This window comes from Gigantopelta aegis, chromosome 12, assembly GCF_016097555.1.
Source record: "Gigantopelta aegis isolate Gae_Host chromosome 12, Gae_host_genome, whole genome shotgun sequence".
In the NCBI taxonomy this organism is placed as follows: domain Eukaryota; kingdom Metazoa; phylum Mollusca; class Gastropoda; order Neomphalida; family Peltospiridae; genus Gigantopelta; species Gigantopelta aegis.
Genome location: NC_054710.1, coordinates 50,430,353 through 50,448,460, shown reverse-complemented (window position 1 = coordinate 50,448,460; position 18,108 = coordinate 50,430,353). Strand labels below are relative to the sequence as shown.

General features: G+C 34.6%; 1 protein-coding gene across 1 annotated transcript in view; it reads right to left on the bottom strand.

The window, feature by feature from the left end:
* Positions 1–18,108, bottom strand: part of LOC121386936 (carcinoembryonic antigen-related cell adhesion molecule 6-like) — a 44,488-nt gene that overhangs the window by 4,298 nt on the left and 22,082 nt on the right. Inside the window, exon 6 of the mRNA XM_041517990.1 lies at positions 11,366–11,626. Within this exon, the coding sequence (XP_041373924.1) occupies positions 11,366–11,626 (261 nt within the window). The remainder of the gene's footprint in view (positions 1–11,365; positions 11,627–18,108) is intronic.

Below are 18,108 nucleotides of genomic sequence, written 5' to 3'. Positions count from 1 at the left end.
TAGCAATCATAAATAAAAATAAAGCTCAAACTAATTAAAGTCAATAATCTGTGTAAACAGTAATTCAGTAATGTAAACAGTAATTCAGTAATGTAAACAGTAATTCTGGTGGTACTGTTGAAGTAATACATATTCCCTACTGGCCAAACGCATTTTCCTACCTCATAAGTTCGAAGGCCATGACTGTGAAAAATGGATAGTTCTCTATCAGTACATGATAAAACTATTTATCAGCACCAAAAACGTCATTGTGGCGTAAACAAACAATAGTTGTTTTTTTCAGTTGTAAAAGTTTTGTTTTCTTTTTTGTTTAATGACTCCACTAGAACGCATATTATTTCTCACATACACAATGCATACAATATGCATTTTTCAGACAACTAATATGTTGTTCGTGTGGTTTTTATCAAACACATAAATTATAATAATACAAAATTCAAACTATTTGAATACAAATTTTATAATTGTCCAAATATAAACCCAGTAAAGGTCCAAGTCAACTTAAAATGTACTTTGATCAAATATGTATTGCTACCTGCAGGTGATAATAAAGATTATTGCTTAAAATCATAGTGCTGTACAAGACTGAGTCGAACAAATAAATCAGTTCGAAATTCATCTATTGCCGTGATATTTTAGAACAATACCATGATAAAGATGGATCCATGTTTTGCAGATATCAGAATTATGTGCTGTATTTCCATCACTGTCTTCACTTGCAACCTGCTCGTCACAGTCCTCAATTATGAACACTATACCAGTCTATAAAATGATATGTAGTACATTTCTATTACTGTCTTCACTTGCAACCTGCTCGACACAGTCCTCAGTTATGAACATTATACCAGTCTATAAGATGATATATAGTACATTTCTATCACCGTCTTCACTTGCAACCTCCTCGTCACAGTCCTCAATTATGACCATTATGCCAGTCTATAAGATGATATATAGTACATTTCTATCACTGTCTTCACTTGCAACCTGCTCGTCACAGTCCTCAATTATGAGCATTATACCAGTCTTCACTTGCAACCTGCTCGACACAGTCCTCAGTTATGAATATTATACCAGTCTATAAGATGATATATAGTACATTTCTATCACTGTCTTCACTTGCAACCTGCTCGTCACAGTCCTCAATTATGAACACTATACCAGTCTATAAGATGATATATAGTACATTTCTATCACTGTCTTCACTTGCAACCTACTCGTAACAGTCCTCAATTATGAACATTATACCAGTCTATAAAATGATATATAGTACATTTCTATCATTGTCTTCACTTGCAACCTGCTCGTCACAGTCCTCAATTATGAACATTACACCAGTCTATAACATGATATGTAGTACATTTCTATCACTGTCTTCACTTGCAACCTGCTCGTCACAGTCCTCAATTATGAGCATTACACCAGTCTATAAGATGATATATAGTACATTTCTATCACTGTCTTCACTTGCAACCTGCTCGTCACAGTCCTCAATTATGAACATTACACCAGTCTATAAGATGATATATAGTACATTTCTATCACTGTCTTCACTTGCAACCTGCTCGTCACAGTCCTCAATTATGAGCATTATACCAGTCTTCACTTGCAACCTGCTCGACAGTCCTCAGTTATGAACATTATACCAGTCTATAAGATGATATATAGTACATTTCTATCACTGTCTTCACTTGCAGCCTGCTCGTCACAGTCCTCAATTATGAACATTATACCAGTCTTCACTTGCAACCTGCTCGACACAGTCCTCAGTTATGAACATTATACCAGTCTATAAGATGATATATAGTACATTTCTATCACTGTCTTCACTTGCAACCTGCTCGTCACAGTCCTCAATTATATACATTATACCAGTCTATAAAATGATATATAGTACATTTCTATCACTGTCTTCACTTGCAACCTACTCGTAACAGTCCTCAATTATGAACATCATACCAGTCTATAAAATGATATATAGCACATTTCTATCACTGTCTTCACTTGCAACCTACTCGTCACACACCTCACAGTCCTCAATTATGAGCATTATACCAGTCTATAAAATGATATATAGTACATTTCTATTATGAACATTATACCAGTCTATAAAATGATATATACTACATTTCTATCACTGTCTTCACTTGCAACCTACTCGTAACAGTCCTCAATTATGAACATCATACCAGTCTATAAAATGATATATAGTACATTTCTATCACGGTCTTCACTTGCAACCTACTCGTCACACACCTCAATTATGAACATTATACCAGTCTATAAAATGATATATAGCACATTTCTATCACTGTCTTCACTTGCAACCTACTCGTCACACACCTCAATTATGAACATTATACCAGTCTATAAAATGATATATAGTACATTTCTATCACTGTCTTCACTTGCAATCTGCTTGTCACAGTCCTCAGTTATGAACATTATACCAGTCTATAGATGATATATAGTACATTTCTACCACTGTCTTCACTTGCAACCTGCTCGTCACAGTCCTCAATTATGAGCATTATACCAGTCTATAAGATGATATATAGTACATTTCTATCACTGTCTTCACTTGCAACCTGCTCGTCACAGTCCTCAATTATGAGCATTATACCAGTCTTCACTTGCAACCTGCTCGACAGTCCTCAGTTATGAACATTATACCAGTCTATAAGATGATATATAGTACATTTCTATCACTGTCTTCACTTGCAGCCTGCTCGTCACAGTCCTCAATTATGAACATTATACCAGTCTTCACTTGCAAACTGCTCAACACAGTCCTCAATTATGAGCATTATACCAGTCTTCACTTGCAACTTGCTCGTCACAGTCCTCAATTATGAGCATTATACCAGTCTTCACTTGCAACCTGCTCGACACAGTCCTCAGTTATGAATATTATACCAGTCTATAAGATGATATATAGTACATTTCTATCACTGTCTTCACTTGCAACCTGCTCGTCACAGTCCTCAATTATGAACACTATACGAGTCTATAAGATGCTATGTAGTACATTTCTATCACTGTCTTCACTTGCAACCTGCTCGTCACAGTCCTCAGTTATGAACATTATACCAGTCTATAAGATGATATATAGTACATTTCTATCACTGTCTTCACTTGCAACCTACTCGTAACAGTCCTCAATTATGAACATTATACCAGTCTATAAAATGATATTTAGCACATTTCTATCACTGTCTTCACTTGCAACCTACTCGTCACACACCTCAATTATGAACATTATACCAGTCTATAAAATGATATATAGTACATTTCTATCACTGTCTTCACTTGCAATCTGCTTGTCACAGTCCTCAGTTATGAACATTATACCAGTCTATAAGATGATATATAGTACATTTCTACCAGTCTTCACTTGCAACCTGCTCGTCACAGTCCTCAATTATGTACATTATACCAGTCTATAAAATGATATATAGTACATTTCTATCACTGTCTTCACTTGCAACCTACTCGTAACAGTCCTCAATTATGAACATCATACCAGTCTATAAAATGATATATAGTACATTTCTATCACTGTCTTCACTTGCAACCTACTCGTAACAGTCCTCAATTATGAACATTATACCAGTCTATAAAATGATATATAGCACATTTCTATCACTGTCTTCACTTGCAACCTACTCGTCACACACCTCAATTATGAACATTATACCAGTCTATAAAATGATATAAAGTACATTTCTATCACTGTCTTCACTTGCAATCTGCTTGTCACAGTCCTCAGTTATGAACATTATACCAGTCTATAAGATGATATATAGTACATTTCTACCACTGTCTTCACTTGCAACCTGCTCGTCACAGTCCTCAATTATATACATTATACCAGTCTATAAAATGATATATAGTACATTTCTACCACTGTCTTCACTTGCAACCTGCTCGTCACAGTCCTCAATTATGTACATTATACCAGTCTATAAAATGATATATAGTACATTTCTATCACTGTCTTCACTTGGAATCTGCTCGTCACAGTCCTCAATTATGAACATTATACCAGTCTATAAGATGATATATAGTACATTTCTATCACTGTCTTCCCTTGCAACCTACTCGTAACAGTCCTCAATTATGAGCATTATACCAGTCTTCACTTGCAACCTGCTTACCACAGTCCTCAATTATGAACACTATACGAGTCTATAAGATGCTATGTAGTACATTTCTATCACTGTCTTCACTTGCAACCTGCTCGTCACAGTCCTCAGTTATGAACATTATACAAGTCTATAAGATGATATATAGTACATTTCTATCACTGTCTTCACTTGCAACCTGCTCGTCACAGTCCTCAATTATGAGCATTATACCAGTCTTCACTTGCAACCTGCTCGTAATAGTCCTCAATTATGAACATTATACCAGTCTATAAAATGATATATAGCACATTTCTACCACTGTCTTCACTTGCAACCTACTCGTCACACACCTCAATTATGAACATTATACCAGTCTATAAAATGATATAAAGTACATTTCTATCACTGTCTTCACTTGCAATCTGCTTGTCACAGTCCTCAGTTATGAACATTATACCAGTCTATAAGATGATATATAGTACATTTCTACCACTGTCTTCACTTGCAACCTGCTCGTCACAGTCCTCAATTATGTACATTATACCAGTCTATAAAATGATATATAGTACATTTCTATCACTGTCTTCACTTGCAACCTACTCGTAACAGTCCTCAATTATGAACATTATACCAGTCTATAAAATGATATATAGTACATTTCTATCACTGTCTTCACTTGCAGTCTGCTCGTCACAGTCCTCAATTATGAACATTATACCAGTCTATAAAACGATATATAGTACATTTCTATCACTGTCTTCACTTGCAACCTGCTCGTCACAGTCCTCAATTATCAACACTATACGAGTCTATAAGATGCTATGTAGTACATTTCTATCACTGTCTTCACTTGCAACCTGCTCGTCACAGTCCTCAGTTATGAACATTATACCAGTCTATAAGATGATATATAGTACATTTCTATCACTGTCTTCACTTGCAACCTGCTCGTCACAGTCCTCAATTATGAGCATTATACCAGTCTTCACTTGCAACCTGCTCGTCACAGTCGTGAATTATGATCATTATACCAGTCTATAAGATGATATATAGCACATTTCTACCACTGTCTTCACTTGCAACCTGCTCGTCACAGTCCTCAATTATCCTCAATTATGAACATACATTATACCAGTCTATAAAATGATATATAGTACATTTCTATCACTGTCTTCACTTGCAATCTGCTCGTCACAGTCCTCAATTATGAACATTATACCAGTCTATAAGATGATATATAGTACATTTCTATCACTGTCTTCACTTGCAACCTACTCGTCACAGTCCTCAATTATGAACATTATACCAGTCTATAAAATGATATATAGTACATTTCTATCACTGTCTTCACTTGCAATCTGCTCGTCACAGTCCTCAATTATGAACATTATACCAGTCTATAAGATGATATATAGTACATTTCTATCACTGTCTTCACTTGCAACCTACTCGTAACAGTCCTCAATTATGAACATTATACCAGTCTATAAAATGATATATAGCACATTTATATCACTGTCTTCACTTGCAACCTGCTCGTCACAGTCCTCAATTATGAACACTATACGAGTCTATAAGATGCTATGTAGTACATTTCTATCACTGTCTTCACTTGCAACCTGCTCGTCACAGTACTCAGTTATGAACATTATACCAGTCTATAAGATGATATATAGTACATTTCTATCACTGTCTTCACTTGCAACCTGCTCGTCACAGTCCTCAATTATGAGCATTATACCAGTCTTCACTTGCAACCTGCTCGTCAGTCCTCAATTATGAGCATTATACCAGTCTATAAAATGATATATAGCACATTTCTATCACTGTCTTCACTAGCAACCTGCTTGTCACAGTCCTCAATTATGAACACTATACCAGTCTATAAAATGATATGTAGTACATTTCTATCACTGTCTTCACTTGCAACCTGCTGGTCACAGTCCTCAATTATGAACATTATACCAGTCTATACGATGATATATAGAGTCTTCTTCTGTTTGTATTTTCCAGCCTATATCAATGGTACTTGTTGTCACTGGGTCATACTCTACTACATTACAATCTGGTTGGATTGCATGTTGTGTATGTTTTATCAAACTATTCCTGCATAGTTACACTTCCTGTCTTTCGATTCTGCACTTCCGTGCACAGAACAAAAACATATCCTGGCTGCCTCTAACCTAGAATTAAAAAAGTAGTAGAAGTGTCTTCTGTCTTTCCAGAAGAAAGCATTTATCGATTCATGTTGTAATGTTTAGTCATGGTGTGCGTTCATCTGGAAAAGCTGGTTCGTGCTGATTCCTGGGTCCGCTGGCAGTGTAACAAATTCAACGAAATGTGCATCTGTTTTATGACCACATCTGTGACAGCAACAGAACTCCAAGAATATCATGGAATGCCAAGAATAAAGAAAAATAGTATTTTTCTTTTGAGTTACAGGTAACTTATTTGTATCCCCCAATTGCAGAATGAGCTGCATGCAAAAGCAAACATCAGTCAACTTCCACTTGAAAACACTGGGTAGCATATATTTGTGTATACTGCCTTTGTTTATTCTTTAACAAGGAAAGTAACTAAATTATGTTATTGGTGACTCTAAAAGGTTCTCAATTGTTGTATTATATATGATGCTATGATACTCGATGCCCTTGTTTAGAATTTTCCTTAAATGATGATCATTCGTTGCTCTTAGTAAAAGTCCCATGATATATATGAACACGTTTTGTGTTCTTCCACCTCAACATTGATCTGCTATCTCTAAAACTTAATACAATCACATGCACCTAGTCAATCCCATCGACAATAGTTCCCACGTGAGATTCTCGCACACGGCTAAGCATGTATCTATGTAGCGGTGAGTATGAGGCATCAAACATGTTACAAACTCTTCATTTCTGTGGGATAACATTTTAATAAAGCTGTCCAGAAATTCTTTAAATCTGCTAAAACTGTGGCTAGATTTTTGCTAGTCTCATAAGACTTTTACATCTTCATAATATAATTGTACATGGTTGTACATCTTGGCTTCAAGGACTCGACAAACTACATCTTCAGCAATCCTATACCGTTATTCCTATGTACAAACCTTGAAGTCACCATCATATGATGTCTCATAAGAATTTTACATCTTCATAACATAATTGTACATGGTTGTACATCTTGGCTTCAAGGACTCGACAAACTACATCTTCAGCAATCCTATACCGTTATTCCTATGTACAAACCTTGAAGTCACCATCATATGATGTCTCATAAGACTTTTACATCTTCATAATATACGTGTACATGGTTGTACATCTTGGCTTCAAGGACTCGACAAACTACATCTTCAGCAATCCTATACCGTTATTCCTATGTACAAACCTTGAAGTCACCATCATATGATGTCTCATAAGACTTTTAGATCTTCATAATATACTTGTACATGGTTGTACATCTTGACTTCAAGGACTCGACTAACTACATCTTCAGCAATCCTATACCGTTATTCCTATGTACAAACCTTGACGTCACCATCATATGATGCCTATAGAACTAACAATGATTCCATTCTTAAGATAATAATGACATAGCCGTCGTTATGTCCTTTCAAACTGTTTGACTCATCAATATGTCAATGATTTGTAAAGGGAGTGTCATTCTGATATGCTGTGGTTCACAATTTCAAATACAGTTGTCGGCTCTAAACATGATGCATTGATAGTAGGCAGGTATCTTGGGAAAGGTTCACATTGAAGTTGGTCCACCTTTGGGTTTTCCGTTTGTTTGTGTTTGTCTGTCTTGCTAGCCTCCAAATGAGGTTATTCGTTTTAAAGGTACTTTAGCTAAATGTTTGGGGTTTGGTTTTATCACTGGTACCATCCATTACCAGTGGCTGTGGTCCAACAAATGCACCAGAAACATACTTTTTCAAACATTTATTCCACCAGTGAGAGCCACCTCCAGTCTATCAATGTTGTCCCAAGCTAGATTCGTCTGTACTATGCTAATTGGTGGTGGAAAAAGTGCTAATTTGTGCTAGCTTCTAGTTTCAGGAGACCAGTGTATTAACGCAATTAATAAATAGGTAAACTTGAATATAATAAAAGTTTGTTGTTTTGATAGTTTAAGTTGTGGAATCAACAGTATGCCTAGTTGGGTGTGGCCATGCTATGGTTTGTTAGTATCTTCCATGGATTCTTTATACAAAGATACAATTTTAAACAATAAGCAATATGGGTTTTAAATCAATAACATAGACTTTTGTCGGTTTTAGTCTAATGGGAGCTCATTTTAATGGCATCTAGCCAACATATAACATCGAATTCACTTTAAATGTAGGATCTAAGTAGTATTTAGAAGCCAAATATAGATTTGTGTGCAATAAAATCCTGAAACAGAACATTTGAGGGTGTATATGTAAACAAAAAGTGTTACGTGATACCCTAACCCTCTAGGAATGACACGATTGTGTCTATTTCTGAAATTTATATTCCGGTAACTTGTTTTTCTTTATTTTTGTCTTGCCAATCCTAATAAATGTTTTATAATGTGTTTTATTTAGTCACTGTTAACAATTCTATTGAGATATTGCTGTTGAGAAAATACGGGTATGGTTATAAAATGTGTAATTAAACAGCAAATCCTGCAACAAATCAGATGTAAATAATAACTGGATTTACAAATGAGCTTCTGTTGTAATTATAATTTTTAAAGAGAATATTTGAGGTGCTGAGCCTAAATATATATGCTAAATTGCTATCGAAAAATAAAACTGTGTAAATTATATTTTGGAACCTTACAAAAAAAGTGTTGTATCAGACCCTAATTCTCAAAGGATTTCAATATTGGTAACATATCTGAATTCTCCCATCCACTAACTCGCAATCCTCAAAGTTTTGTATTCCTGAATGTCCTGTCACATATTTTACAATGCTGTTAATAGTCATCATTCAGCAATTTAGAAATATAACTATCTTGGAAATGGCGGTAGGGTCACAATACAGGTAAGTACACACAGAAAGCTGAGAGCAATGCTTTCATAAATTGTCCATCTCTAGGGTTGTAGGCTTTGAGAAAAATCACTATGAGCATTTGTAAAAAAGTATATAATTGTTTCATTCTTTGCATAGTGTCATTACAGTTTACAATACAAAATACAAAAGTCATTTTCAAAAACATTATTTTGAATAAATTGAGTTTTATATCAAGATTCCCCATAATCTGCATGTAAATTGTAGTATATAATGATATATTGTATAATTTCATTGTAGCTGTATTAAGTAAAATAATCCTTAAGTATCATATTTTTTAAAGCAACTTTAAAAAGCATGATTTTAAGTTGACCTGAAATGCCCCCAAAACGACGTTCAAAGTTCAAAGTTTGATACCTACACTAAGCATAAACCTTACCATGTAAGCACCATTAAGCATGGGTACCCATGTGTAACAAAACAGGCCACAAAAACCGTTTTGGTCGGGGGTTGATTATAAACAAAGACTGATCTTTATGTGACATAAATTAGTATGTAAAGGGATCTACGCACTGGACATTAATGGGGACATATTTTAGAATGTGTCAGTGGGAATGCACTCTCCTTCATTGAGGAAATGTGTTCACCGTATTTAGATAATTGTTTTTACAACAAAAATATTACACCCACATACCACCCATCAAAATCACCATTTTACATATATGTTTTACCTTCCCCTGAATTTGTTTTTGTTTTTGAAACAACATCAATACACGCATAATAGATAGTGGCATTCATTTATGTATATCATAATAGATGTATCTCTATAATTGCTTAAAGTAGGCTATGTTGGTGTGGCATTCATTTATGTATAGCATAATATATGTATCTCTATAATTGCTTAATGTATGCTATGTTGGTGTAAGTGGCATTCATTTATGTATAGCATAATAGATGTATCTCTATAATTGCTTAATGTATGCTAAGTTGGTGTAAGGGGCATTCATTTATGTATAGCATAATAGATGTATCTCTATAATTGCTTAATGTATGCTATGTTGGTGTAAGTGGCATTCATTTATGTATAGCATAATAGATGTATCTCTATAATTGCTTAATGTATGCTAAGTTGGTGTAAGGGGCATTCATTTATGTATAGCATAATAGATGTATCTCTATAATTCCTTAATGTATGCTAAGTTGGTGTAAGGGGCATTCATTTATGTATAGCATAAATGTATTCACATATTACAGTCGTAGGAATATGCCAAAAAGTGTGCGGGGGAGGGGGGAAGGGGGGGGGGGAACAGAGAATACACAAACTTATAAATACATGTATAAATAAAAAAAATAAAAAACCCCAACAACAATCGCTGCTGCTGAAAAGTGCACACACCCATTCCCTTTCCCAGCCCGCTTTCTATGCCAGTCCATATGGTGACCTTTATTTGATCTTGAAAATTTTGGTAAAGAAATACCCTTTTCAGATGTCAGTGACATTGGAATGTCTTACTGGAATACTCACCTTTATGATAAACACCATGAATAAGTGTAGTCCCCCCCCCCCCCCCCGATGTGGTACCGCTACCCTACTAAAAGTAAAAGCAGAAATTTGTGCTAAGGTCAATGATAGCCACTTTCCGCACGTTTGTTTTCGTTTGGATTCATGCATACTAAATATAGCATATCTAATGGTAATTGGTTTTTTGCATAATATATTTGACGAATGATACTGTTTTCATCTTTTAAAAATTAAACTTAGTGTTACGTCTAAATTATGAAAAATAAAAATATACCAACATGCAAATTGTGTTGTCTGATCTCGGAACTGTTTTGACAGAGGTCAAGGTATGTAGACCAGTTTTTTTATATATATTAATTTGGCCAAGCATTGTAGTAATATAACTAAATTTGAATTTGAATAACGCCAGTATCCTAAATTGCCATTGGAAGTTTTGTGTTTTAGCATTACTAATACACCTTACTGTGTCTGAAAAATAATATTGTGATTAAAATACGTTAAGAAACATGTATGTTATATTTATTGTGTATGAATAAACCATATTAGCTTCTGTCACTTTGAGCTACATTTATATACTTGTTGTAAATGCGTAACTTACAGATATACAATGCGCACCATTTGTTATAATTTGTTTTAGCTACTTGGCCCAGATATTTTGCTGTATTAGGGAAAACAGTGTTTACTGTCAGCAAAATGTAAATATACGGATGTACATGTAACAGAGCAGCGTGGTCATTTTCTAACATGTACAACTTAATACTTACAGTGCACCGTCAGTATGAACTGCTCACTTATAGTTTTAGGTAGAGCAGAGTTGGTCACTGTACAGTTGTACACATTCCCATCCTGATTCCAGCTGATGTCTGTCAGATTTAACAGAGGACTTGTTGTGATTTGATTACCACCTAGAGTCCAGGAGTAGTCACATGGCGGGTTACAGTCAGCAGTGCAGTCCACAGTCAGATAGTGTCCTTCTTCGACACTTGCAGTAGAACTGAAAGTAACACTGCCTTCAACTGGGCCATCTGATGGTGGGAGAAAAGTAAATGAACTCAAGTTAGTATTAGACTATAGGGCTAATTTCTAAAATATTTTCACATTTAAGCAAACACACCCATAATTAAAAATAAATAATAAATAATAATAATAATAATAATAATACATAATAATACATAATAATACATAAACTTTCCATTTTAAATTAAATAGCACATGCATGCCTATAAACTGTATGTTTTGGGTTAATAGACAATAGTTTTTTTCTGCTGAGACTGCAGGAAACGATGATACATACTTTCAACTTTGAAGTGGTTTGACACTGAATTTAGTCCATGGGCCGAAACCTTCCCCCATCCCAGGATTTCTGGAGACAAGTATTTTAGATACTTCATTATATATGAATGTAATATATACTTGTCTGCAGCAAAAATGTTGGTGGAATAAAAAAATATGTATCGTCATTTGTGTCCTAAAAATACTATATGGACAAATATAGTGATTAAATGTTTTATCGATATACATTTTTAACAGATATCAGGCTAAAATTGATGATATTCATCCTATACTAGATGTTAATATTAATACACTAAATAACAATGCAGTATGTGATATGGATCATGATATACTCATCGGCAAAATTAATGTCTGAAATGCATTAATTTTCACATACTTTGGGCCGCTTGAACCTTTTGTTATTAAAAATTGCACTGCATTTAATATACTGAGGCAGCATTATTGAAATATGCTTCAGTATTTCTGCCTGTACTATACTCAACGAAATTAATTAAGGGGCAATATATATTTTAGCATTTTCCTTTAAATATGGGGAAAAATACAACTTCTTCCTATCTAAGGTATCAGCATTGTGGCATGTTCCTGGACTTAATGATTTAAACAACAATTTAGAGGGAGCACAATGATAATGAGTACCAAATGCTAGCCAAACGTTCATTTCATCATTTCACTCACTATTTTCCATGCATATGTGAAATACCCACTGTGTTCAAGATTGTTGCGTTTATCCATGGGTTACATTTTATGAATATGACCAAAACTAGTTAAAACAATATCACCCAAACAAAGAATTACCAGAAAGTTTACTAGCCCTTAATTAATTTTGTTGAGTATACATATATGTCCATTAATATTATGAAGATGTCCCTCTGTACTAAATACCAATTATGAACATTATACCAGTCTATAAGATGATATATAGTACATTTCTATCACTGTCTTCACTTGCAACCTGCTCGTCACAGTCCTCAATTATGAACACTATACCAGTCTATAAGATGATATATAGTACATTTCTATCACTGTCTTCACTTGCAACCTGCTCGTCACAGTCCTCAATTATGAACACTATACCAGTCTATAAGATGATATATAGTACATTTCTATCACTGTCTTCACTTGCAACCTGCTCGTCACAGTCCTCAATTATGAACATTATACCAGTCTATAAGATGATATATAGTACATTTCTATCACTGTCTTCACTTGCAACCTGCTCGTCACAGTCCTCAATTATGAACATTATACCAGTCTATAAGATGATATATAGTACATTTCTATCACTGTCTTCACTTGCAACCTGCTCGTCACAGTCCTCAATTATGAACACTATACCAGTCTATAAGATGATATATAGTACATTTCTATCACTGTCTTCACTTGCAACCTGCTCGTCACAGTCCTCAATTATGAACACTATACCAGTCTATAAGATGATATATAGTACATTTCTATCACTGTCTTCACTTGCAACCTGCTCGTCACAGTCCTCAATTATGAACATTATACCAGTCTATAAGATGATATATAGTACATCTCTATCACTGTCTTCACTTGCAACCTGCTCGTCACAGTCCTCAATTATGAACACTATACCAGTCTATAAGATGATATATAGTACATCTCTATCACTGTCTTCACTTGCAACCTGCTCGACACAGTCCTCAATTATGAACACTATACCAGTCTATAAGATGATATATAGTACATTTCTATCACTGTCTTCACTTGCAACCTGCTCGTCACAGTCCTCAATTATGAACACTATACCAGTCTATAAGATTATATATAGTACATTTCTATCACTGTCTTCACTTGCAACCTGCTCGTCACAGTCCTCAATTATGAACATTATACCAGTCTATAAGATGATATATAGTCTTCTTCTGTTTCTATTTTCTAGCCTATATCAATGGTACTTGTTGTCACTGGGTCATACTCTACTACATTACAATCTGGTTGGATTGCATGTTGCGTATGTTTTATCAAACAATCCCTGCATAGCTACACGTGGTGTCTTTCGAGGTGGATTGCATGTTGTGTATGTTTTATCAAACTATTCCTGCATAGTTACACTACGTGTCTTTCGATTCTGCACTTCCTTGCACAGAACAAAAACATATCCTTGCTGGCTCTAACCTAGAATTAAAAAAGTAGGAGAAGTGTCTTTTGTCTTTCAAGAAGAAAGCATTTTGTAATGTTTAGTCATGTTGTACGTTCATCTGGAAAGGCTGCTTCGTGCTGAATCCTGGGTCCGCTGGCAGTGTAACCCCTATTGTATGCAGGTCTACACATATTTTCATTGTCAATACAAATTCAACGAAATGTGCATCTGTTTTATGACCACATCTGTGACAGCAATAGAACTCCAAGAATATCATGGAATGCCAAGAATAAAGAAAAATAGTATTTTTCTTTTGAGTTACAGGTAACTTATTTGTATCCCCCAATTACAGAATGAGCTGCATGCAAAAGCAAACATCAGTCAACTTCCACTTGAAAACACTGGGTAGCATATATTTGTGTATACTGCCTTTGTTCATTCTTTAACAAGGAAAGTAACTAAATTGATGTTATTGGTGATCTGACTCTGAAAGGTTCTCAATTGTTGTATTATATATGATGCTATGATACTCGATGCCCTTGTTTAGAATTTTTCTTAAATGATGATCATTCGTTGCTCTTAGTAAAAGTCCCATGATATATATGAACACGTTTTGTGTTCTTCCACCTCAACATTGTATTAAGTTTTAGAGATAGCAGATCAATCACATGCACCAAGTCAATCCCATCGACAATAGTTCCCTCGTGAGATTCTCGCACACGGCTAAGCATGTATCTATGTAGCGGTGAGTATGAGGCATCAAACATGGTATAAACTCTTCATTTCTGTGGGATAACATTTTAATAAAGCTGTCCAGAAATTCTTTAACTCTGCTAAAACTGTGGTTAGATTTTTGCTAGTCTCATAAGCCTTTTACATCTTCATAACATAATTGTACATGGTTGTACATCTTGGCTTCAAGGACTCGACAAACTAAGTCTTCAGCAATCCTATACCGTTATACTTATCTACAATCCTTGAAGTCACCATCATATGATGTCTCATAAGACTTTTAGATCTTCATAATATACTTGTACATGGTTGTACATCTTGACTTCAAGGACTCGACTAACTACGTCTTCAGAAATCCTATACCATTATACCTATGTACAAACCTTAACGTCACCATCATATGATGCCTATAGCACTAACAATGATTCCATTCTTAAGATAATAATGACATAGCCGTCGTCATGTCCTTTCAAACTGTTTGATTCATCAATATGTCAATGGTTTGTAAAGGGAGTGTCATTCTGATATGCTGTGGTTCACAATTTCAAATACAATTGTCGGCTCTGAACATGATGCATTGATAGTAGGCAGGTACCCTGAACTCACTGTCTCACAATATTTTTTAAATTTCATATGATATACAGTTTTATATACATACATATAAATGGCAAAATATATACACACGAATAGATCTTCGGAAAGGTTCACATTGAAGTTGGTCCAACTTTGGGTTTTCCATTTATTTGTGTTTGTCTGTCTTGCCAGCCTCCAAATGAGGTTATTCGTTTTAAAGCAACTTTAGCTAAATGTTTGGGGTTTGGTTTTATCATTGGTACCATCCATTACCAATGGCTGTAGTCCAACAAATGCACCAGAAACATACATTTTCAAACATTTATTCCACCAGTGAGAGCCACCTCCAGTCTATCAATGTTGTCCCAAGCTAGATTCGTCTGTACTATGGTAATTGGTGGTGGAAAAAGTGCTAATTTGTGCTAGCTTCTAGTTTCAGGAGACCAGTGTATTAACGCAATTAATAAATAGGTAAACTTGAATATAATAAAAGTTTGTTGTTTTGATATTTTAAGTTGTGGAATCAACAGTATGCTTAGTTGGGTGTGGCCATGTTTGTTAGTATCTTCCATGGATTCTTTATACAAAGATACAAGTTTAAACAATAAGCAATAAGGGTTTTAAATTAATATCATAGACTTTTATCGGTTTTAGTCTAATGAGAGCTCATTTTAATGGCATCTAGCCAACATATAACATCGAATTCACTTTAAATGTAGGACCTAAGTAGTATTTAGAAGCCAAATATAGATTTGTGTGCAATACAATCCTGAAACAGAACATTTGAGGGTGTATATGTAAACAAAAAGTGTTACGTGATACCCTAACCCTCTAGGAATGACACGATTGTGTCTATTTCTGAAATTTATATTCCGCTAACTTGTTTTTCTTTATTTTTGTCTTGCCAATCCTAATAAATGTTTTATAATGTGTTTTATTTAGTCACTGTTAACAATTCTATTGAGATATTGCTGTTGAGAAAATACGGGTATGGTTATAAAATGTGTAATTAAACAGCAAATCCTGCAACAAATCAGATGTAAATAATAACTGGATTTACAAATGAGCTTCTGTTGTAATTATATTTTTTAAAGAGAATATTTGAGGTGCTGAGCCTAAAAATGTATGCTAAATTGCTACCGAAAAATAAAACTGTGTAAATTATATTTTGCAACCTTACAAAAAAAGTGTTGTATCAGACCCTAATTCTCAAAGGATTTCAATATTGGTAACATATCTGAATTCTCCCATCCAGTAACTCGCAATCCTCAAAGTTTTGTATTCCTGAATGTCCTGACACATATTTTACAATGCTGTTAATAGTCACCATTTAGCAATTTAAAAATATAACTGTCTTGGAAATGGCGGTAGGGTCACAACACAGGTAAATACACACAGAAAGCTGAGAGCAATGCTTTCATAAATTGTCCATCTCTAGGGTTGTAGGCTTCGAGAAAAATCACTATGAGCGTTTGTAAAAAAGTATATAATTGTTTCATTTTTTGCATAGTGTCATTACAGTTTACAATACAAAATACAAAAGTTAAATGTTTTATGAACATTTCTAGTCATTTTCAAAAACATTAGTTTGGATAAATTGAGTTTTATATCAAGATTCCCCATAATCTGCATGTAAATTGTAATATATAATGATATATTGTATAATTTCATTGTAGCTGTATTAAGTAAAATAATCCTTAAGTATCATATTTTTTAAAGCAACTTTAAAAAGCATGATTTTAAGTTGACCTTAAATGCCCCCAAAACGACGTTCAAAGTTCAAAGTTTGATACCTACACTAAGCATAAACCTTACCATGTAAGCACCATTAAGCATGGGTACCCATGTGTAACAAAACAGGCCACACAAACCTTACCATGTAAGCACCATTAAGCATGGGTACCCATGTGTAACAAAACAGGTCACACAAACCTTTTTGGTCGGGGGTTGATTATAAACAAAGACTGATCTTTATTTGACATAAATTAGTATGTAAAGGAATCTACGCACTGGACATTAATTAGTATGTAAAGGAATCTACGCACTGGACATTAATTAGTATGTAAAGGAATCTACGCACTGGACATTAATGGGGACATTAATTAGTATGTAAAGGAATCTACGCACTGGACATTAATGGGGACATTAATTAGTATGTAAAGGAATCTACGCACTGGACATTAATTAGTATGTAAAGGGATCTACGCACTGGACATTAATGGGGACATTAATTAGTATGTAAAGGAATCTACGCACTGGACATTAATTATTATGTAAAGGGATCTACGCACTGGACATTAATTAGTATGTAAAGGAATCTACGCACTGGACATTAATTAGTATGTAAAGGGATCTACGCACTGGACATTAATTAGTATGTAAAGGAATCTACGCACTGGACATTAATGAGGACATAAATTAGTATGTAAAGGGATCTACGCACTGGACATTAATGAGGACATAAATTAGTATGTAAAGGAATCTACACACTGGACATTAATGAGGACATAAATTAGTATGTAAAGGAATCTACGCACTGGACATTAATGAGGACATAAATTAGTATGTAAAGGAATCTACGCACTGGACATTAATTAGTATGTAAAGGGATCTACGCACTGGACATTAATGAGAACATAAATTAGTATGTAAAGGAATCTACGCACTGGACATTAATTAGTATGTAAAGGAATCTACGCACTGGACATTAATTAGTATGTAAAGGGATCTACGCACTGGACATTAATTAGTATGTAAAGGGATCTACGCACTGGACATTAATGAGAACATAAATTAGTATGTAAA